We start from the raw sequence: 24,805 nt of genomic DNA on the forward strand, positions 1-24,805 counted from the left end.
CAGTGGCACAGTCTGTGCTCCCGGGTTCACACCATTCTCCTGCCTCAGCCTCTCGAGTAGCTGGGACTACAGGCACCTGCCACCACACCCAGCTAATTATTTTTTTTTCGTATTTTTAGTAGAGATGGTCTTTCACTGTGTTAGCAAGGATGGTCTCGATCTCCTGACCTCGTGATCCACCTGCCTCAGCCTCCCAAGGTGCTGGAATTACAGGTGTGAGCCACTGTGCCTGTCCCAGGACATCATTATCTTTAAATCATTCTATGGCAGTAACCTTGTACTTCATCTCCTTACATCTTAGTCCCCTGCTATATATATTTTCCACAATCACCAATATATTTTTTTAAGTGAAAAAATCTGATCATGTTATTCCTACCTTAAAAATTTCAAATGACTACTTCTTTCTGTAGAAAAATATTCAGACTCTAAAATGTTCTGAAAAGTCTTTCTCAATTCAGCTATTATTTAAAACTAAAAAGAAAAATAAAGACTGAAAATATGCATGTTCACTACAGATAATTAAATATGTGCTTCTCTGCAGATATTTATTTATGACCAAGGATCCTTGTCAAATGATATTCTAAAATTTATAGAAAATATGTAGTAATCCAAATTAGCTTATTGAAATTAATATTGAAAATTAGAGCTATATGTATAGTTTCTTAATTTGCACATAATAATTTATTTAAATGGTTTTTAAAGGATAATATAGACCTTATTAGAGATAATATGTGTGTGATGAAACATTCGCGATGTTACATTTGCCTTGACATGCACTACAAATATTCAATGAGGAATAAGTTATTAAAGCAATGGATAACAGCATTTATGTCAGAGAGAGGTGTAGTTACAGATAATCAAATATAAAGTATTTCCAAAATATGTCTAAAAGGAAGTCTCAATTTTTTTAAGAATCAAATTTTTGGATCAGCACATGACATAATATAAATCATGCACCTAATGGGGAACTATATCAGATTTCTAGAGACGAAAACTATAGTTTTAAGTTGCCCAAGTTATTCTTGTTTGTGAGCTTTTCTCTATACATAAATCATGAATTAATTCGACAGTTATTTGTTAAAGCCCTGCTACATGCCAGATAGTCCTCTAAGTGCTGGAGATTCAAAGGCCAACTGAGGCAAACAAGAGCTTGCTCCCATGGAGCTTAGCTTCAAGTAAGGATGGAGAGAGATGTTATAAACAAATACAAATAAGTAAGATATTTTTACATGGTTACTAATATTAGGATGAAAAGTAAACAGTGCTATGATATAAGGAAGATTTACTCAGAGTAGGCTGCTACCTTAATTGCTGGCCATATAGAGAGCTTTTCTGAGAAGGTGACATCTGAACAGAAACAAGAATGATGAGAATGAACCTAACATGCCAAGATGCAGAGAATTCCAGTCAGAAGGAAGAACAAGTACAGGTGCCTCAAGGCAGGGATAACACTGGTGTGTTCAAGAAGAGAAATGTCAATAGAGAAAAGGATAAAGCACTTAATTTAGATGAGAGAGAGAGTGAATTATATAGACCACTATAAACCACAGTAAGAAATGCAGATGTTACGTATGAGTCACCTTTCTAAGAGGAGAGTTACATAATTTCATTTGTGTTTTAAAAGGCCCCCTCTGTTGCATAGATAATAGGCCTTAGGAGGCCAACACTGGGAGGCAAGAGGATCATTAGAATTGCAGCAGGGTCAGGGAGAGATGTGGGAATATGTAAATCCTAACACATTTTAAAGATGTGAACTGTGACTCCTGTATTGTAGGCATTTAATGTCTATTTGTTGAATGAATGAATGAACAAACAGCATAATACTTATAAACATTGAAATCTAGTAGTGTGTTATAATCCTGGCTACGTATTTGGGGCATGAAAACCAAAAGAAAGGAAAGTACTAAGAGTCTTTAAATTTAGAAGAAAACCTGTAATTTCTGTTTGTATTTGCACATTTTCCTCATTAAAACTTAAAAACAAGAATATTCTAGAATGGTGTTATTCACCAAGCATCTGACATTTCATAATGTTAATTCTACAGTTTATTTGTACAGTTATGGTTAAAATAAGAGACAAATAATAGAAATTCTGAAATCAATAAAAATGTCGTCCATTAGTTGGCAAAACAGAAAAATATGAAAAATATATGGAGTTAAGTTTGGGATTTAAAAAAAAAACAACTCTATTTCTTCTATACATGAGCTATTTATACTGAAATATCAAATTACAGCTGTGGTATGCTGAAATCAACCCATACAACCCCTGAAATCTGATTGTGAAATTTTTAGGAAATGTATGAGCAATGCATTAAAAACGTAATTGTTAAAAATAGGATTTATGTAAACTTAGTTAACTTTAAAAGCTTAAAAGAAATGTAATAAATACTCAAAACTCATCACTTCTTAATATTTTAGTATATTACAATGTCAATGTTTTTGAGGTTCTTATTGTATCTGTATGGTGGCAATTACATATAATGATGTGCTACTGGGTAGCTCTTCACATTGAGTGACATCACTTAGGAAGCTTGAAATCACACATAGTGAGAATATTTATACCACAGAAACAGGCAAACATTATAAACAGGGCTTTCCCCTATCCCTAGTGATTCAACTGTTTAACATTTACTGGTGCCGTTAGTGATAGATAAACTGATGTTACCATCACTGCTACAGCATCTCTTGCTGAAAACCTCTAGTCTAAATCCCAGAAGCTAGGTTCTCCTTTCCATGAGGAATGATGAACCAAGGGTGAATACAGAGAGCAAAAGCTCGCTGTGGATGGCTTCTACATAAGAGAAAGAAGGCCCAGGGTTCAAGAATAATTTATTTAGTTACTTTATGCTTTACCTTCCTTGAAATAATGGCAATATTTCCCTCTGATTTCCTTTTGTGAAACAGCCTACTAAGTGCAAAACTATTGAAGGTGTCAACAAAGTTTGGAATATAGAAAATGTTTCAAAAATAAGAAAATTCTTTTTTCTCCTGTCAAATTAGCAATGACTAAAAAGAAAGACAATAATATTAGAGTGGTGCAGTGAGAAAAGCACTTATATACAATGATAATGGGAATAGAAATTAGAAAATGTTTTTAAAGAAATTTGGCAACCTAAAACACTGTCTTAAATTTAACCTGAAGAAAGATTAATTTATGAAAATGGACTGTAAAAGTATTATTTATAATAGAAAAAAACTTTAATGAGTTTGCATATTTGTTTGAAAGAATATCATTTATAATTTTAAATACAATTTACAAAATAAATGGAAACTGAAACATGAAACTATGTATACAGAGTGACTATAAGTAAATTCAACTAAGCATTAGCAGTAGCTATTTTAGGGTATTTGGAACATGATTATTTTCTTTTCCTTTCACATGTCTGTAATTTCTATATTTTCTTAAAAGACAAAATTATGATTACACTAAAAAAATCAAAGTTCTATTTTGATTTGTAAAGGATGTATATATGAATTGTGGCAAATTTCACAAAAACATGGCATACAATTGAAGCCAGCATTTATTAAATACCATTAAAGACTCTGGCATTGTGTTAAAGGATTTTTTTTGTTGGTTTAATATATAGCATATTCATTTATTTAGATCAAAATCACCAAATTTTCAATTTTCTTTTATTTTTGTTTTAGTTTTCTCAAAATTTAACTTTTATTTTAAGTTCAGGAGTATATGTGCAGATTTATTATATGGGTAAACTTGTGTCATGGGGTTTGTTGTGCAAATTAACTAAATTTTCTTACAAATTATTTATTATCATCTTTGATCTAGGACCTTCTGGTATGTCAAAGCCTCTCATACATTTCTCAAATTAACATCTATTGAAATTCAGTATAATTAAACTATATCATGCACATAGGTTGAGAAAAATATATCAAAAATTAAATAACAGAGTGCTACAAATAAATAAATTACTGCCTCAAATATATGTATTTCCAAATCAAACAAAGTTGTGAGAAATAGCGTTTGTAGAAAAAGAATAGATAAGATAGAGAAAGAGAAAAGGCAAAGCGGCAATAATTTAGTGTTTTTCTCTTATACTACTATATCAATATGTATAGACCAAGTGAAAGAAAGTTAGAAGAGTATTAAAAATAGCCTAGTGTATTTCCTTTTGATATAAGAGAAGTTTGGTTATTATTAAATAATAGCCTAGTACTATATAGTATTCAATAAATTATGTCATTTTAATTGTGCTTTTTATTTGAAAATATTTCATTGACAAAGATTAAATATATTCAAGGTGAACAACATGAAGATTTGATAAATGTATACATTGTATAATGATTACCACAATCAAATAAACTAATACATCCCAAACTGTAAATTGGATCCCAAAAACTTGTTCGTCTTATGTCTGAAAGATTTCAGCTGTACTTTGACATCGAGACAATAATCAACAAGTATGTGGTATGTCACAGATTTACTTAAGAGGAGAAATACCAAGTTTCAGGGAATCCTTGATACGTCAAATCTACTTAGGAAAATATGGACACTGGTGTGAGTATCAGCTTATCCCTACCCTTGGGAATCCATAGGGTCTAGAAACTCACAAATACTTAGTTGAAATGTGTCTTAAATGACTCACTTACCTGAAATTTTGACTTGAGACACCACTCCATCTCCTCCATCACTGTGCGCGCGAACCTCCACAACGTATTCTCCATCTCTGGGGATTGGGACTTCTATGGAGTGTTTGTGAGTTGAATACAGTTTGCCATCGTGCTGACCATCAGGTCTGTAGAGTACCTTATAAAATACAGAAATGTAAATATGCAGTAAAGTCATAATAATGAGCCAGTGCTCTAACACTAAAGCCAGAATAAAAATGCTTACACTTTGATTAACAAAAAGTAATAAATTTAAAACAAGAGGGAATAATTAATAAATTTAAAACTAGATGAAAAAAATCATGTGAGTTTCAATTCACAATAGTTGATTTTTGCAAGTTTTTAGGATTATCCAAGGAGATGTGACTTAAGCATCTAAATTTTATTTTTTGAGATGACCCAAAATAAAAATACAGAAATATGCCTTTTTAACAAAAAAGCCCCAAATGAGAACTTTTTAAATATATTTAAATGGTCTGAAAATTGCTTCTCAATTTTTATTTCTACGATTTTCCACAAAATTTGGTATCCAGTGAAAAATGTGAAAGTGTGTGATATAAAGAATATATTTAAAATAAGCTTTTCTCCTTTTTTTTCATTTATAAACAGTAACTCAGTTTATCAAGGAGTTTGCTGGGTGCTGGGCAACCCTATCATAATCATTGCCAAACAAAAATAGTTGCATTCTCTCTCCTCCTTAAGCTCTGATTATTGTATTCTATCTTTAAATCATTCTATTTATCTTACACTTTTGACATAACATTTTGCTGAAATTCACTGAAGATAATCTTTTCCATTTCAAAATGTACCATGGCACCATGTCATCTGATTCTGCTCTACAACTATTGAATAGAATAAGAAAGCTGAATGGGGCCGGCCATGGTGGCTCATGCCTGTAATCCCAGCACTTTGGGAAACTGAGGTAGGTGGATAATTTGGGGTCCGGAGTTCGAGACCAGCCTGTCCAACATGGCAAAAACCTGTCTCTACTAAAAATACAAAAATTAGCTGGGTGTGGGTGTGGGCACCTGTAATCCCAGCTACTTAGGGGGCTGAGGCAGGAGAATCACTTGAACCCAGGAAGCGGAGGCTGCAATGAGCCAAGATTGCACCACTGCACTCCAGCCTGGGTGACAGAGCGGGCTTCCATCTCAAAAAAAGAAAAGAAACCCATCTTGGGTTTCACGGAAAGAGCAAGAATTGCAAACAGTAATCATCACTATTTGTAAATACCTTATATCCTGTCACTGTAGATTCATTTGATAGTGCAACGACATGATCCCAGGTGATTATATAGCGTGAACCAGACCTTATTGAACTGATGATCCTTGGAGGCTGGCTAGGAGCTGTGAAAAGTAGTAATATGCAATCAATGGTCACCATATCCAATCTCAATTCTGCATACTCTATTGCATTAGGTATTATAATGCTGATGATAATGGTACTGACACCACCACCATCTAATTTTAACAAGTGTTCACAGTATGCCAGGCACTATGCTAAGCACTTTACATCCATGAGTCCATTTAATGTACCCCATGGCCCTGTGAATAGGTACTATGACTTTTATTCTCTTCTCATCGTGCTCTGCTTGGGCTTCTTTCTCCACTAGTCTTTTCAAATTGCTATTTGCAGGTTCATACATCACCTCCACTTGGCTAAATCTAATGTCACTTGTTTATTCTTTTCTAAATTTAATATTTTTGGAGCATTTCACAGAATTGACCATCTTCTTTCTTGAATCTCTCATTTTTTTCTTAAATTCAGATCTTAACAACTGGGTTTTCCTTCTACCTCATGGGCTGCTGCTTCCCATTATTCATGCTTAGCTGGCTCCCTCTGTCAACTTGTAACTGTTGGATGACTTCGGACTTCACCTATGTACCCTTTTCTACCCTCTCTGAATCTTCCCCAAGTACTGACACTTAGGCCCATGGCTTTAAATATTCACAGTTCTGTCTCTAGCCCTAATCTCTCTTTCAACCTCTAGACACATGTGGCCGGAAGTCTCTCTGTCTAGGCAGATATCAGCCTATTTCTACTTGAGTCTCTAAAAGATTTCTCAAATGTAGTATAATCAAATGTAATACATTTTTCAAATGTAATATAATGTCACGTATACTCAAATCTTTCTCCAATGAGTCTTCGCCATCATCAGCAAATGGTACAACCAAACCCCCTAGTTTCTCAAGCAGAAATTCGGTATTTAGTCTCTCATCTCACTCATTGCCAACATCCAAATTGGCAGCAAGTTGTCAACTCTGCCTACAGAAAACTTTCCACTTCTATCTCCATTTTCACTTAGTGCTAGCCACTATCAATTCTCTCCTTGACTGCTGAAATACTCTCCTAATTGGCTTTTCTGCTTTCACTGTTAATCCATCACAATCCACTTTCTGTCTAGAAGCCAGAATGATTTTTTATAAAACAACATCATAAATTAGATATCACTCTGTTTTAAAATCTTTCAATGGCTTCTTATCATGTTTAGAAAGAACTCAAACTCATCCCAATTACTTACAAGGTTCTCCATAATTGGGCCCCAGAACTCTTCCCCCTCCTTACTCAGAACCTATGCCCTGGCCCCAGCAGCCTTTCCACACCTAAAATATTTCAAGCGCTCTCCACCTTAAGGTTTTGTACTACTTAACGTGCAAAGAACCTTAAGGCTCTGCCTACAGCTCTTCACATAGTGGGTTCTTCTTATCATTTAACACTCAAACCCTAGCTTAACTGGCATCTTCTCAAAGACACCTTTCCTGGTCACCCAATCAGAATTTCACTTTCATCTAAGTCACTTTAATTTTGTCTATTTATTCATTTTATTGCCCTGTCATCTGCCATAATCCCACTTATTTATTTGTCAGAATGCTTGTTTGTTTGAAGTTTCTGTCTCCTTTCATTAGCTTGTAAACCATGTAAGAAGAACATCTTGGACTGGTTTGATCCCTTTTGTATCCTTGCCATCAAGAATAGTACTGAGCACACAGCATATTTTTGATGAATGAATAAATACACTAACAAATGGAAAAATAACAAAAAATGAATGTTCCTTTTACAAATTAGAAAACTGAAGTTTAAATAGGTAATTTATCTATTGTCATACATTTAGCAAGTGGCAGAGACAGATCTCAAACACATGTCTTGACACCAACTTCTAGTTCTTGTCACTACATTCTGTCATCTCACTGGGAAAGTCTCTGTCCCAAAGTAAATTTCATAAATTTGCAAACTCTAGTGGTAATCACATCTTCAGATTCTTGAGACATTCCCTAGAGTCCTACATACAAATTCTTCTTTTTATTTATTCCACTTGGGTTCAAGAACAGAGATATCAAAATGAATACAGAGATTAGAATGACCAGAAAGCGAGCAGGGATAGGTGGTCTTGTATTATGGACCACCTAAAACATACAGTACTAGAACATACAGTAATAAGAGAGTAAGCATAATGCTACACATTTAACTTGCATTGTACTGTGCGATGACAGAGGTTTATAAATTAAAGCATGTAAAAATAAGCAGAATTTTAATTTTCACATGCTGTTGATGTACTCCTATGAAAACAATGTTTAAATTAATAAATACAGGGTGAAGACAAGTTCATGGCATAAAATTTGAGAGGACAGCCTTTACAAAAGGGCAGTTCTCTCACTTTATTTCTATAATGGAATATTTAATGTATGAGGGTATTTTTCACATTTTTTTCATCATCTACAACAACTCACGTTTTAAGGGAAATCTTGTGTGGCTATAAAGGATACCATTGAAAAATGTGCTCAGGTATCTGGGTAGGAAATTTCCTTCAAATGTATTCCATCATGATTGAATCAAGTGGTAGTTTTTGACAAGTCTAAAAACAAAACGTGAGACTCACGTGCTTTCTTGGTGAAAGTCTCAATCGTGTCACTTGGAGGTCCACACCCTGCACTATTGCAGGCCCCAACTTCTATAAAATACTGGGTGTCTGGCAGAAGGTTCTCCAGCCTGGCCGAGTACTCTTGGCTGGTGACTTGAACTCTGTTTGCAGCTTCTTCTTTGTCATGGGCAGCCCAGTACCGAATCTGCAAACGTACAGGATGAGTTATACTTTGCCATGAGTCTTCAGTTGTGAAAAGTTCTCTTCAACTAGTTCTGTTATCATTGGTGTTGACTGATCATCATATTTTCAAATCTTTCTTAATGATATCTACCCTTCTATCAGTTTTAGAATATAGTAGGGCACACAGGGCAGAAGTGATTAAATATGCCAAAAGCAAATCAAAGTCTCACCTCATTGCCCTAAATAGTTTTACATTGACTAAAAAAGAATAAAACAATAAAAATTTTAAAATCCCAAAAACTTTGAGAGCAAATTCATTTTCAAAATATAAAAGTGGTCTCCATTTGGAAGTATTTGTCACTATCATTTTTATCATGTATTTCCTGTTTTACTTCTGTTTGCATGATTTCAAACTTGTTCTGAGCTATTCTTAAAGCAGTTGGAGAGGAATATAATTTTGCTGGATAAAAATAGTTATTATCTGACCTAGAACATGCTAAAGTAATACTTTCTTATAGCTCCTTTCAGAAGTAAGTCTCTAATGTTATTTCCTTTGAACTCATATAGAAGCTAGATATAAAAGAAATACATCTAATAATTGGATAAACTGTATAAATTATTTACCTGTAAAATAATTTTTTAAAAACGTTATCAATTTTTTGATTAGAAATGATTACTTTTGTCAGATAATTACAGGATTCCTTTTCTCTTAAAAGTTTAAGAAAAGTTATGGATTGTAATTTTCATTCTTTAAATAAAGGCTGTTTTTTGCATTCAAAATTTATGATTACATCTAAGGTATGAATAAAATAAGTTATATCTAATATAAGAATACAAAGAAAAGGATTATTTGTAACTATCCTGATATTTTACATATTTTAAATGCCCAGTCTATAAAATAATGGGATTGTAATTTCACAATTAACTAAAATGCCTAGATTAAAATGTCTAATAATAATATAATCCTGCACTTTTTATTTACATAAACATGTAAGGAACCATTATAAAATGCAACAGGATGGCTCAAATTCACTTGGCAAAAGTGAGGTTTACATGTTGAATGAGCACACTTCTGAACATTCAGGAGTGGATGAATGCTTCCCTTTTCATCCCAGGCAGGGCAGCTTCAGAGACACATTTATACAAGTCCTCAAAGGTCTCAAGGGATGGAGTACCAGTTGCCCACAGTGGTTGCCAACAAAACAAATAGCACCTTTGTATCTGAGCTCCCCGCTTTCCTGTTCACTCTGCCTTTTCCTCATACCTGCTTCCTAGGATCATATTGAAAACAATCAGTCAACAACAATAATAGACAACTTTTCTCCACATCTTTGTTTGAGGCTCTGTTTCAAAGAGATCCAGACCAAAGCGGATGTCTTCTCCAAAATAAGAAAACAATACACTTTCTAAATACCAGTTTCAGCTCACCATAATAATTTAACCTTTAAAAACATTTGAGTAGACTCTACAGGATTGTTCACCTTTTGTGATGACTGTGAAATCAGTCATCTGCATTAATCTCTAATTCAGATGCTAAAGGTTTTGTATTCATTATTCCTGGTAGCCTATTTTACTTATTTTCATTAAATTAATTAAGTGAATATTTTACCAGCTGGGTGAGCAAACTAAGTCTTTTGCGGATTCCTGGGCAGGAGCCCAAAGTTCCAAAATGCACTTGATAAGAAAGACTTCTTGTAATCGTCTAGCTTACCTACACTATAGAAAAACTCACTGGGTATTAAGATTGAACGTGGGGAGCTCTTTAACCAAGTAAGAGAAAAAAATACTAAGTGACATAAACATTCTACTGAGATACACTTTAAAACCACAAGGGAAGAGATTGTCTTTAAATTCAATTGCTCACAATTCTCATTTGAAATGTCAGGAAATGAACCTTGAGATGGTTTCAATCAGGCAGGAGTCAGGGCTTTCCAGCTTTATATTTTATGTTTTCAATGTGCTGCTTTCTTTCTGTGTATCTTTATACACAGAAAAATATAGATCCATCGTACATTTTCATGGGAAGTGCAGTGGGGTATTAGTTTTCACCCTCATCTATCTTGTTAAACCATTGGCTTCTCCAATCATATTTTAAAATGGAAACAATAACCACATTATAGTCAGGCAAGATCCCCCCTCCCCGCCACCGGCCACATTTACAGGAGCATTTCCTGCAGAACAATAAATACTACGGATTTTCTCTTTTAAGTGTTCGTGCTTGTCTCTTTGATACTCAAGACCCTGTGTGAAAGGTTTAAAAGGATTTTAAGAAAGAATGAATGGAAAGAATAATTCTATGATTTACTTCCATCAATTATAATCAACCATTCTCTGGAGAGGCAAGAACTAGATTAAAATCTGATTATGACAATTATTACTCAGACAAACAGTTCTAACCCTCAAGTTCTTCATCTCTAAAATGGGGATAATTATAGTGTCTTTGTGTGGATTTAATAAAATGAGCTTAGTTAAGTGTTTATCACAATAAGGACTCAAGAAATGTTATCAGTCTTTTCATCATTAACATCATCATGATCATCTTCCTCACTGTGATCATCATCATCATCATCACCACCACCACCACTATCTTTGAATGCCCAATGACATAAACAGGGAAAATTATTAAATACAGGTTATTTAATATCTTTCACATAACAGTTCTATGAGGCAGTGGTTACTTTCTCACTTTATAGGTGAGGAAACTCAATGTTCAAATCAATTTTCTACAAAATTCTTAAGTGACAGAGCTGAAATATAAACCCATATTTGCTCAGCAGCAAAGCACATAAGTTTTTACTTAAGGTGAAATTGGAAAAGATCAGAAATCTGTGAAACCAACTCCTCATGGTACATACTTTTCCCTTGAAATTATCATTTGAGAAAATCTTATTTGATAAAGATTACTTTTTACTATGTGAAAATCCTTAATCAAGGTTTAGTTCCCAATTAAAAAAATATTTAATTTAATTATTATCTGAATCATTGGTTCCACTATGTTGTTGCTTCCTACCTCTTATTTCCTTGTCCTCTTCTTGTTAGAAGTAAGCAAATAGTCAATATATAATTCTTGGCATTGACAAAGATAATATATAATTTTCTAGCATATTTTAAAGTAAAATATGTCATATATTTGACATTTTGACTCAATGATATGGGTTATACATTAAATTATCCTTTTTTCAATTTTTATTAGTTAGAAATAAATAATATAAAAGAAGAAATCCTATGCTCCAAAATTTTACTTTCCAAGTTCTACACATTAATGTCTTCTCCCAAAGATACCTCAGGCGTATTTATTACAGGGGTTTGTAACATCTAGTGAATTTCTCTCTTTCCTACTCCTTTTCTACTAGCTGTAAACATAATTGTCAGGTTAGTAAGTCATGAATATTGCGTACTCTCAGTCTAATTATTCCCAGTCTACTCTTCTCTGTTCTGTAATAAATTCAGCTGAACCCTTGATAGATGATCAGAGGGCTCTTTAAGATCTTCCCAAATTATCAAATATTGTGCCAATAAAAAAGCTTCCTGTTGGTCTGGGTGTGTCTGCTCAAAGGCTTGAGTTTCTTTTACAGCTACATCTCAGAAACATGGCCTTGTGAAAGCCCAACTGTAACACTTTATTTAATCCTACTTCATTATTCCTATCAGTATTCAGTGAATATCTATTTAAAGCCTACCAGGTGCCCAGCTTTGCATGGCACTGAGAGTAGAACAATACCCTGCCCTCATGGAGCTAATAATCCATGGACAAGGGAGAAGGGAGGGTACTGGAGCCGAGAATGCAAGCTGGCTGGGGGAGTAGGGTGGGTGGAGGGGCAGCCCTAGACAGCACTCACTGAAAACAAAACAGAGGGGAGTCTGTGATGTGCGGCAATAAAGCACCGAAATTTGAATCAGACAACTCGAGTTTTAGATACTGCTCTGACACTTTCTGTAAGTGACAACTGAGGCAAGTTGTCAAATCTCTTTGGTATCCATTTGCTCATCTGTAAAGGAAAAACCATGTTAATTCCTTCGAATTTTCACTTCTTGCACTTAAAAATGTGAGCTGATTATTTCACATTTCCTACACAGCTCAGTCTAAATTGCATTAGCATTGTATTAAAGACCCTAACTAATCTTTCTAGTTTTGATTTTCCAGTTTTTACTCCCTTGACTAAGACAAGTTTTCTCATTTGTGTCTGACTGATTCTTACTGGTTCTTTAAAATTAAGCTCGAGGGAAGTTTTATTTGGGTCATTTTGATTGTTACTTCATAGATAACATAAGACATATTTGGTATGTTTATGATTGTTTATTTTGGAGGGACTTTTCAAAATGGACCTACTGACTCAAAGAGGATGACTATTTTCAGAATGCTTCCATAAATTACCAAAATACTTTAAAACTTGAGATTCACCAGCTTTTTATGAGAATGTTTTACTAAAAAGACCTTGGGTAATCATAAGTGTTATTACCATAGTTTTTATTTTGGCCAGTTGTTTGCCAGGACTTAGGTTTCTTTACATCTCCCCTAGATAGGCCAGTTAGGAACCCCTGTTTTATTCTTAACAATTAACTTATATATGACCACAGTACTAGACACAGAGAATAAAGTATTAGTTGCCACATAAATTAATGGGACACTGAAACATACAACACATTTGAAAATGTATGCTCATATATTTATGAATAAATGTATTTAGTTTGATAAAAATTTAACGTACCTGATAGCTTTCCACTATTTTTTCTAAAACATGTTCCCAATGAACAGATATCTCAGAAGATGATAAGACTTTTACACCTACTTCTGTTGGGGCTTCACTGGGAGCTGAAATTTTATGAGAACATTACATTATTAGTGAGGTACTGACATTTAAGAAATTTGAATAGCATCATTTGCTATATGAATGATGTGATACCATATTTTAATTTTAATGTTTACAAAATAGCTTTAATATTTTCAAAGTGAAATAAGTGCAATTATTTTATTACCTCTTCCCATATTTTTCTAACGTTATTTTATGGTATTAGTGATACATGTGCACACATACTTTCATCTACATAAATGTGAATATAGATATCTACACATACACATACTCACACACACTTTTACCAAATACAGGGAGCCTCATCAATTTCTATTACATCTGTGAGCAAAATGATACTATTTTTTCAATTTCTCTCAACTGATATGCTTAAGAAAGCCCGTTGTTGCAAATTAAAATTATAAATATTTAGCTATCAACTCTATATTATCCGAAATAGGAAATTTGGTATTATAGAAAACTGTTCAATATGATACATTTTCTCTTATTTGCTATTTGTGGGAACTAACTATAAACAGCAATATTATTAATAAAACTTCCCTTTTTATGTTCAAGCTAAGATCTTTTTGAAAAATGTACGAGCCTTTGAAACAAGTTGTAACATCCACTGTTTCCTGGGCTCAAGAAAGCTTTTATATGTCTAATCTTCCAACTGGGCATCAAGTCAAATATGTATCAAAAAGGCCTCTGTTCAGGGAAAAAAAGTAACTTACATCCCTTATGAAATTTACACAAAGAAACCAATGAAGCCTTTAAGCAGGGGTGATCAATTTTTATTGTCTTTCATTAAAAAGCCATAATCCTATTTAATGTTTAAAAATGTTCTACACATGAACACAGTTGCCTTTCCAAAACAAGGTAAACGTGTAGCACTATGATTGATTTCTCAGCAGTGGAAGAAGAGATTAACACTTATACAAGTTTCAACACATGCAAGTTTTATGAGACTCATGAAATATTTAGGAAAGAAATATAATTAAATACAAATGGCCGTGACTAAATAGATGACAAGCTATTTGCCTGAAAGCTTATTTTAGCATCAACTAAAGCAGTAAAAAGGTGAGAAGGTAACTTGTAAAATGCTTAAGACACTCATTTTATCTGTAAGATGTACTCATGTTCTTCAAATTATTAAAACTGAGTGAACTTATTATATTTCTTGGTTGTTTTGTTTTGTTTTTGAGATGGAGTTTCACTCTTGTTGCACAGGCTGGAGTGTAATGGTGCAATCTCGGCACACCACAACCTCCACCTCCCGGGTTCAAGTTATTCTCCTGCCTCAGCCTCCCGAGTAGCTGGGATTACAGGCATATGCCACCACACTCAGCTAATTTTGTATTTTTAGTAGAGATGGGGGTTTCTCCATGTTGGTCAGGCTGGTCTCGAACCCCTGATCTAAGGTGATCTGCCCACCTTGACCTCCTAAAGTGCTGGGATTACAGGCGTGAGCCACCACGCCCAGCCAAATTATCATATTTCTGCTGAATAAGCACAAGCATAAAGAATATAAATTTGTCATCAGGACTTTTCCACTGTTTGATAATAAACAAATTATTTCTACATTTTATTATTTTGACATATTTGGTTATGCTAAAAGTAAAAAAATTCACACATACACACACACATATATATTAACATACACATACTTGTGTATGCAATAAAAAATACAGTAAAAAGTATATATATACTTTTAAATATATACATGTATACTTATATATACACATACATTTATATATAGGAATGACTGCCTTTTATATTAAATTTTATTATGTATATTTAAGGTATATGACATGGTATTATGAGATACATATATAGAATAAAATGGCATTTAATAAAAGTAAAGATCATAGGATGATTTAATTATATATTACACTTTTAACAAATACTAAAACTAATAATTCTGTGACTGATGAACATATGCGAGAATTTCTGTTGAGTATAAGGCATGGTATAAGGCATGGCTAAACGTCTATTTTGGAGTAAAAACAATGGAAGTTGGGTGAACCAATAGAGCCCATTTCCTCTAATGATAGAAGAGTACCTCACACACCTTTAGTTTTTAAGCTCTTCTACTTGTGCTTCTCACACATGCAAAGAGAAACTTGACCAAGGGTAAATGTATCATTGCCAAAGACCAGAAGGCAGTGACATCTCTATTTGCTTTTCTAGCCATTAATTATTTACACAGTGCACATTAATAAAGGTATTATTTTTAACAAGAAAAACAAAAGTATAGCAGCTTAAACAGAAATCAGAGAAAATAATGTAATTATGCTCAATCTAAAACTGGATGTCGTTTGTATAAATACATAAAGTCCTCTATGGCCATGCTTAATTAAGTTAAAGTTTCTAGAAAAACAAGAAGAGCTGGTATTAGTATAGTTTATTTCCCCAAATGCCCTACAGGACAAATTTTTCCCCTTTCAAGAAAACAATTTCAACTGACTGACCCCTTTGTCATACAATTACATCTAGATTCCCTTTAACAAAATTTGTGTTCTCTATTGTAACAAAAAGTTACCTAAATGCTATAATTACACACATTTTTAGGTTAGAAGTTTGGGTCATTTTACAAATAATGTTTATGTTATAGAATTTTTAAGTTGTAAACTTTATGAATATATAGACATATTGAGGTTCTGTTCAAGTATGGAGAACTACAAAATTATAATCAAGAGCCCCAAAATGGAAGTCAAAGCCAATTATTTTAATGGGGATTTCCTAATACCATGGGCGTGATCTAAATGATGAAAAAGACTCTAGCAGCATGCACATCATTTAGATGAAGAGGCTGATGTTTAATTTGGTTCAAAATAGTACTCATTTACTAAATGTATAATGCTATAAAAAGGCCTTACTAAATAAGGCCTGAAAGGAAACAAACTAAATGCCTACTAGAGAATTACATTTTTCCTCCCTCCTCATGTAAGAAGGTCTTTCTTTTACCTACCATCTTGTGCTGAATTAATGACTGCTACTAGGCTGTAAGGTCCATCTCCTTTGTTGTTGAAGGCCTTAACTTTAACTTGAAACGCAGTGGAAGGGCTCATGGTTTCGTCTTTATGTACATATCGGCCAGTGTCAGGATTAGTAACTGTGACTTTTTTCCATTCTTCTCCATCAAATGGCTTAAATGCCACGATGTAACCAAAATTGTTGCCATAGTGGTATTCTCTTGACAACGGCTAAATAGAAATTAAAATATTGGGTAGGTTTTAGTAATACAGGTAGCAGGGAGGAAATCTTATGGGGATAATGACACACATGGAGGCATGCTCTTTGTAGAAACATATTCAGTTCATATATTAGTGCTGGTTCCAAAAGTCAGAGGAAACATACTCAAACATGGAATGACCTTATTTAACAAATGGTAGCCTTGCTACTCCTAGAACACCTCAGGGGCCTCCTACTCCGGGTCTTTTTCCTTTCAATTTCTTCTGCCTAGAATGTTCTCCTAGATGTTGTGTGACTCCTCCTACCCACCCCCCTTCCTCACTTTCCCGAGGTAAAAATCACTTACTTGACGATGTTTTCTCTGACCACAGTTCCTGCCACTGCAAGATTCCAACACAATACTCGATGCCCCACACCCTACCTATTGTTTTTCTTTAACCCTAACAAAATCTATATATTTTACTTATTTATCTACTTTATTGTCTCTCTCAACTATAGAATACATGTTTTGTGAAGGCAGAGTTTTTGTCAGTTTTGTTTTCCTCTTTAATCCCTAGCACCTAGAACAGGGCTTCAAGTAATATGTATTTAAGGGATGAGCAAATGAATTTCATTAGAATTGAAAGGCAGTGGTAAAAGAGTTATATAAGACTCTAGCCTAGAATATCTACCTTGTGATCAAAAAGAAACTGGTAAGAGGAATACAAGTAGGTTGCGAGGAGGGGACAATATTGCACTCGTTTGTAGGAGGATGGCTTTGGGTTTCTATCTCCAATTCTAAAGCAAGTGCTTGGTTTTTCATTATTTTCTCAGGGTTTCTTATTATCACCCATGTCACCTGCCTTATACAGAAGTCTATGTCAGCCCTAATCACTTATTATTAATAAATATTGACTTACAGTTAATTCTAGTGAGTACTCATCAGTTAGTCTTTATTAGCAATTAAGGTAAATGTGCACATTGTATATTTACTTTTTTTTTCCTTTTTTTTTTTTTTAACCAGAAAATCAAATTTAAGATGTATTGAGGCAAAACCTTGAAGTAAATATAACACTACTGTTTGGACATACTTATAGTAAATAGGAAGATACAGAAATGTGTAAAGTCAGGTGGTAGAAGCTGTATGTGGTTGAGCAATACATTAATAGGTATGTGATTTTAGATTATTAGATAGTATAGCCTAACATTTCTATAACAGTTTAAACATTTTTCTTATTGGTAGTTCTCTACTTAGTTTTTGGAATTTAGAGAATAACAGAATCAGCTATGAAACTTTCAAAAATAACAACTCTCGGGCTCTGTCTCCAGAAACTTGAATTTGAATCTTTGGAGGAGAATTTCCAATACTGAATTTTTTTATAAGGCCCATCTTATTCTGTAGCAGATATCCACAGAATTTATAAAAATCAAGCCATAAGAGAAAAAGCAAAATGTCCTAATTTTTATAATATTTGCATTTTTTGGACATTTCATTGGCAGTAAAACTTAGAAATAAATATTTTAAGATTCAGATTAGCAAACGGGATTTTTTTTTTTTACTAAATCTTGCTTTAAAATGTGATTTAAATGCTAAGTATAAAAATGACTACAAAGCACACAGTGAGTCAAGTTTTGCTAGACATTCACTTGTTAAATAAATCCATTTGACTCATGCAAAAAATAAAACCTGTCATTTTTTCCACAGTCTTCAAAATCCTTTGGAGCCTAAATTGTGCTCTTTGACTATCCGCAGTGATTCAACACTAAGCATATTTAATGAATAAATGAATCTGTATAAACCATGTTATCTGGATAAATGCCAGGTGTCTAAGTCAGACAATTTTGTCCTATCACAGCTTTTCCAACCCCTCCCAATATCTTTCCTATTCCAAAAATCCAGCTAAGATGTATTGTTTTCTAGAGGTTATAGTCTCTGATATAGAACTCTCCTTTGACTCATGAAACTGTAATAAAATCCTTTGGATACCTCAGTAACTAGTCCCATGGGTGACTTCTAAGTCTGACCTATCATGCTAGATTACACCAGTGATCAAAGTAAGCCTCAAGTGAGGAGGCAGACTCCAGTTTCAAAACTTTGTTTGATACAAAGTTTGTAAATGGAATCTTTGGAATTTAGAATGTCCAGAGACAATGTTTAAAATTACAATTAGATTACCAGACTACAGTGATCAAAGTATCTCCGGAATCAGACAGCTGAATGTTTAATCACCTAGGCTAACAGATCTCTTAGCATCCAGGATTCATTCTTGCATAGGAACTACACACTAAGCCACAGTAAGCCAGATAAAACCTGATATGCATTTATGAAAAAAAAAAGTAATATATTCTTGCTTGTGCAGTAGACATTCACTTTCATCTCAATTTATTTCAGGAAACAAAATGGGGTGGAAGTTACATATAGATAGGGCAACCTTTAATATGTGCAACTCATCAATACTTACCGCCCATGTTATGGTCAGCTCTCTGTTTCTTCCACCTCCACCTCCTACATCTGAAGGAGCCACATTTGGTGCTGAAACAAAAAAACAAATATATGCAAAACAACAATGAAAATAGGGCTTATATTTTTTTTACTGGTGTTAGAGTTTGTATTCACCACAGAAACCACAAATGTTTTTCTCTTACTAGGAGAAACACACTGGACAAATGATCCACCCAATTATTATAACAATGGCTCACAGTAGTTTTAATAATCAGTTTTTCTGCCAACATAAAAATTGATTTGGTGCCATATGAAGTGTGCCCATTTCTCTCAGCAAAGGATAGTGAAGCAAATTTGCCTCCCCATCTTTTTCTTCTTTCTGTCCTTTCAGTTAATATGATTTTGAAAGATTACATAGACTCTGTTGGAAAAAGATTTTGCCACTTTTACTTTTGAACCCTATGAACTTCTAATAACTTACTGTTGTGTTAGTTTCATGCTTCATTCTACAAATAAATGTTAACAAACCATGCATTTGTATTGGAAAATATTTCCCCAAATATCTAAAAATATTAGAAATCTAATATCATCTTTCATGCTCTCACTTTAAGTTCCTCAACTTTTTCTGAAACTGCACCATCAGTGACTCCAAAGTACTCCCTCCCCCATTCTCTTACATCATCTTGTAGTTTCAGTTTCCCTGCTAGAAAGACCCTTTGTAGTCTCTGATCTTAAAAATCTTTCTGTCATACTGCTGTCTTCTTAATCCCCAAGCCATCACATCCTTTTCTGCCACTGAACTGCATGGAAGAACTGATATATGGCTATTCTTTTTTGTACTTCACTCCATAATCACTTTTTAACAACTCACAATATATCCAATATAGGAGTTAAGAAGAAATCACTTAGGCAGAAAGTAAGGGTATGGGAGTCCTTGGTGTGGCTTTGCTTTTTAATGAAAAGCAGCCCCAAGTCATTTTCTAAGAAAGAGAAACCCGTAAAGTCAAGCTGCAGACATAGACAAGCAAGCTGGGAGCTTGCAGGGGTGAATGCGGGCAGGAACTACGGACTACACACGTTCAAGATGGCGGCTCCGTCTTCCCTTTTCTTTATCGGCCACATGTACAGTAAGGAGCAGAAAGATGACACGGATCAACTGGAATGCCTATTTGCATAACAAGATTAGAGTGCGGTGACCAGCCTTCCCCACGCAGTATGTAAACTTAATACCTGATCAAACCAATCTGTGAGCCCTATGTAAATCAGTCAGTCTTTTCTACTCGGGGACCCCTCTCCCTCTACAGAAAGAGAGCTGTTTCTCATTCATTTCTCTTCTGCCTATTAAACCTCCACTCCTAAACTTGTGTGTGTCCACGTCCTAAGTTTTCCTGGTGTGAGATGATGAATCCCAGGGTATATACCCCAGACAATGTAGCCATTTCATATTGGGGACCTCATCCAGGATATCAGGGTACAACAATCGAATCAGTGAGTAGAGGAGCAGACTCCAACTCTGTCCTTTCATTCTGAGGCTATTGGCCTCCATTTAAGAACCAAATTAAACCAAATACTGGACCCCCTTCAGCCCTAAACAAGCGTGGCTGGCAGCCATATAAGACTTGGGGGACAGGCTTACTAGGGAGAACATGGAGAATTCCCAAGTACCCATGGGTTGCTTGGCATATTGGCCATGTTTGAACTAGCTTCCTTTCATGGAGGACTTAGCTGTCATGTGGGGCTGGAAGAAGTCCTGGGGCAACTGAGGATTTCTGGATGGGGCTACCCCTGGTGTTATCCAAAGGCTATTGGACTGACCCCAGCCTCTGATCCCCCTGATGGGCTGTGGGCCACAAGATCTCCAACTTTCCTATCGTAATTTCCTTCTTTCCTGTTGGCACTGTCATAAATCTTATCCTCTCTGTGTATGCAATGTGTGGGAAGTTTTAGGGTTCAGGGAAGGAATCCTGTTTGGCAAGATCAGAGAATGTCATAGTAACTGGGGATATAGCTCAAGGGAAGGTGTTTTTGTGATGTTCTAGGAACCGAGGGTACCCCCAGTGAGCATCTCTCCCTGCCCTTGTTCTAGAGAGCACATGGCATTTCAATGTCTCTCTCTGCCCTTGGTCTGGAGAGCACATGGCATGTCAAGGTCACTCTGCCCTTGGTCTGGAGAGCTCATGGCATCTCAAAGTCAACAGCACCACCTAGTGGAATAGGAATCCTCTCCATGAGGCACGTTGTCCTTTACCGAAACACTCTAGCTTCCCAATTCGCTGCGCTTTTTGTGCCTCTCTACCAGAAACCAGGCTATATGCTGTTTCTGTGAATGGGAAAACTGCAATTAGGAGTACAATGTCCTCTAGAACCAAATTTTAGTCTCAGTACTGTCCAATCTTCAGGAAAATAGCCATTTGGTCCCTATGTTCTTTTAAGACACTTATTCTGCCTCCAATTAGAATGGTACTTAATTAGTAAGGGGATTTTAAGTCCAGAAGTTAACTGGAACCATTCTCTAAGGGTAAACACTTTAGCATGGGCCTTAATAGCAGGATATAGAGCTCAAACCAGCACACTTCCTCCATTAAGGAGGCAAGCGCAACAATTGCCCAAATGCAACTATTACATAGTCTCTTGCAAGATCCATTTTGCAGGGAGCCCCACAGGCCAGGCAAGTCTAGGAAGTCAAAGGGAAATCACAGGCAGAGGACTAGAGTTGCATGGGTGAGGATGACTAAAACCCACCACTTAGTTCCTCTGGTTCCATGGCTGGGGAAGTCACACCTGCAACCATGCACAGCACATTTAACAAGGTGCCAGGATGCCAGGAACCATGGAGAGAAAACAGCAGAGGGGACACCCTCACTGTCTTTCTCCCCATGCTGGGTCACATCAAAAGGAAGGAGTCTAAAGGGATGCCTTTTTTTCCTTCTCTTTATCGTCTAAGGCCTGAACTCCTCTGGAGTGCATTCTGAAGCACTGGGACTCCTTTGACCCTGAGACTTTGAAGGAAAAAGTGGCTCATTTTCTTTTGCACAAGGGCATGGCCTTCTTACTAGGCCTTTGCAGGTGTCACAAAATCAACCTAGCCCTTTTAGCAATCGTATCAGGCAGGCCCAAAGAGAATGATTCCCTAAGACTAGAAAAGCAACTTCCAAAGGAGCCGTCTGAGAATCCCCCTTATTTGGGGTCACCTCAAGTTCCCTTCTCATTGCAGAATCTCAGGCAAATAAGGAAGACTTAGGCCAATTCTCTGATGATCCTGGTGGGTATATAGAACCCTTCCAAAATTTAACTCAGGTGTTTCACCACACATGGAGAGATGTTATGCTGCTCTGAAGCCAAGTCCTAACCGCAGCTGAAAAGCAGGCAGCTCTGCAGGCAGCAGACAGTTTTGGAGATGAACTACATGTCTCCTGTGGTAGATTAAAAAGGAAAAAAGAAGACAAGGAAGGCAAAGAAATAATGGAAACACCATTCCCGATAGGAAAGGAAGCAGTTCCTCTAAAAATACCCCTAATTGGAACACTAGTGATGCCACAGATGAATGGAAAAGGAAACACCATTTAAGGTACACATTGGAGGGCCTATGAAGAGTGAGGGCAAAATCTATTAATTACTCTGTACTTTCCAAGATAGACCAAAAACCAGATGAGAATCCTGCAGCCTTTGTGGAAAGACTGAGAGGCACTCATAAAACATACCTCTTTATCCCCTGAATCAATTGAGGACAGCACATACTAAGGGACAAGTTGATTAAAAAGGCAGCTCCCAATATTAGAAGGAAAATACAGAAGAAGGCTATAGCACTAGATAGCATCTTGGAGAACCTCCTAAGGGTGACCACTTTGGTGTTTTATAATAGGGACCAGGAGGAGGAGGTCCAGGAGAAAGGAAGCAAAAGAGAAGGACAGAGGCACTAATAACTGCTCTGCAGAGATACAAAGCCCAGAATCCCTGAGGTACATTTCCTTGTTTCTATAGGTGCAGCAAGTCAGGGCACTTTAAGAGTGCCCAGGCAGCAAGAGAAAAACCACCTCAACCTTGTCTAGCCTGTGGCACTAGAAATTGGACTGCCCCCAGAGATGAAGGTCACCGGGTTCCAAACCAGCCTCACAGATGGTCCAACAGGATTGATGGGTCCCGGAGCTCCAGTAGCTCAAACCGACATACAGCACAGGAGCCCTGGGTGATTCTGGAAATTGTAGGAAGGTAGATATCTTTCCAAACAGTAGAGCCTGTCTCTCTCTCTTCTCCTCTCTAATCCAGGCCTCCCCTCTTTCTGTAGCATGACCATGAGGCGCATCTCAGGAAAAACTCTAATTCAATATTTTTCACAACCCCTTAGGTTGCAGATGGGGAAACCTATTATTTACACATGCCTTTTTAATAATGCCAAAAAGTCCCACTCCTTTATTAGGTAGAGATATTTTACTAGCATGCAGACCAGCATCCTTACAGGTGATAAACTATGTAAATCAGGCACCACCTCCTCAAACCTGACTATAAAATTCGGCATATTCACTACCAGCCAGTCTTTGCCGCTCAGGGACCCCTCTCTCTATATATAGAGAAAACTGTTTCTCTTTTGTTTCTCTTCTGTCTATCAAACCTCTGCTTCTAAACTCCTCGTGTGTGTCAATGTCCTAAATTTTCCTGGTGCGAGATGACAAACTGCAGGGTATATACCCCAGGTGATATAGCTGCTTCATATCCACTTCTTTAAATAACTGAAACTTCTCTTTAAAGACACACAAAACTGCTTTGAACTGCCAAGTCCAATGGCCTCTTTGATTCTTTCCAAGTTTTTCTCTTTCCTTGAAATTCTTTCAGGTAAGCACTGTATGTTACTGGAATTGTATACTTAGCACCTAACTGGCCTTGTACAGATGAATAAAGTATTCATTGTTTATTCCTGCAGTCTGGGCACCACCCAGCTACCCAGCCATGTGGATGAAGTCCATGTTTCTATAGAGGACATACCTTTTCCCATGCAAATGCTTTGACTCAGTCTGAAATACCATCCCCAAATCTGTTAACATTTCAAAGAGATGAAATGTTGGTCCCCAAATCCCCTCCCATTTTGGAATAGCCACATCTTCCTTAGAGTGCTCAAAGCAAGGTATCCATTTACTGAATTGTAGCTCCTAATAACTGTGATTAGGAGTTACCTAATCACAAAGATACCTACATGAAAACTGATATTAGCTATGTAAATTCTTTGGTGAAGTATGTACATTAATTGCACAGAAACAAATAAAACTATATGCAGAACTATATGGTAGATCACTCCTACTTAGGGGACACACAGAAGGCACCCATACCTTCCCCACCAGCACCCAGCCCCTGAGCCAATACCACTTCCAGCATGACCACACAGTCTCCAGCAGGGGTCCTCTGCTCTCGCCCCCCAGCTGTGTTGCCTTTGCCACTATGGTGAACACCTGAAGGGAGGCAGACACCCCAGCACTTGCTAGCACTCTGCTACAGTTGCTACATCTCAGCCCTCTCCTCCAGTGCAGTGGATTCCAAACTTTGAGGAACCAGAGGGCAAAGTAGAGGCCCAATATGAGTCCCCCAGAGTCATAGCATGCAGTCCAGGAATTGGGAGCTGAATGTTGGCCCCTTAAAATCTTGCGGAAGCTAGTCAGCTAAATCTACCTTATACCACAATCAAAGCCTTAAGGTCATCAAATAGGATAAAAGAGGAAAAAAAATCAAAGGTCATCAATTT

At 36.0% G+C, this 24,805-nt stretch overlaps 1 protein-coding gene across 2 annotated transcripts in view; it reads right to left on the minus strand.

Annotated features, from left to right (window-relative positions):
* The window catches only part of LOC105470139 (contactin 1), a 388,425-nt gene that overhangs the window by 40,570 nt on the left and 323,050 nt on the right, over positions 1-24,805 (minus strand). For both annotated transcript variants that reach the window (XM_071071869.1, XM_011721914.3), the window contains exons 18-23: positions 19,094-19,164; positions 16,429-16,663; positions 13,377-13,480; positions 8,503-8,689; positions 5,859-5,971; positions 4,608-4,764 (exon numbers count right to left, since the gene is read on the minus strand). In XM_071071869.1, the coding sequence (XP_070927970.1) occupies positions 4,608-4,764; positions 5,859-5,971; positions 8,503-8,689; positions 13,377-13,480; positions 16,429-16,663; positions 19,094-19,164 (867 nt within the window). The remainder of the gene's footprint in view (positions 1-4,607; positions 4,765-5,858; positions 5,972-8,502; positions 8,690-13,376; positions 13,481-16,428; positions 16,664-19,093; positions 19,165-24,805) is intronic.

Source organism: Macaca nemestrina, chromosome 10 (assembly GCF_043159975.1).
Source record: "Macaca nemestrina isolate mMacNem1 chromosome 10, mMacNem.hap1, whole genome shotgun sequence".
Classification (NCBI taxonomy): Eukaryota; Metazoa; Chordata; class Mammalia; order Primates; family Cercopithecidae; genus Macaca; species Macaca nemestrina.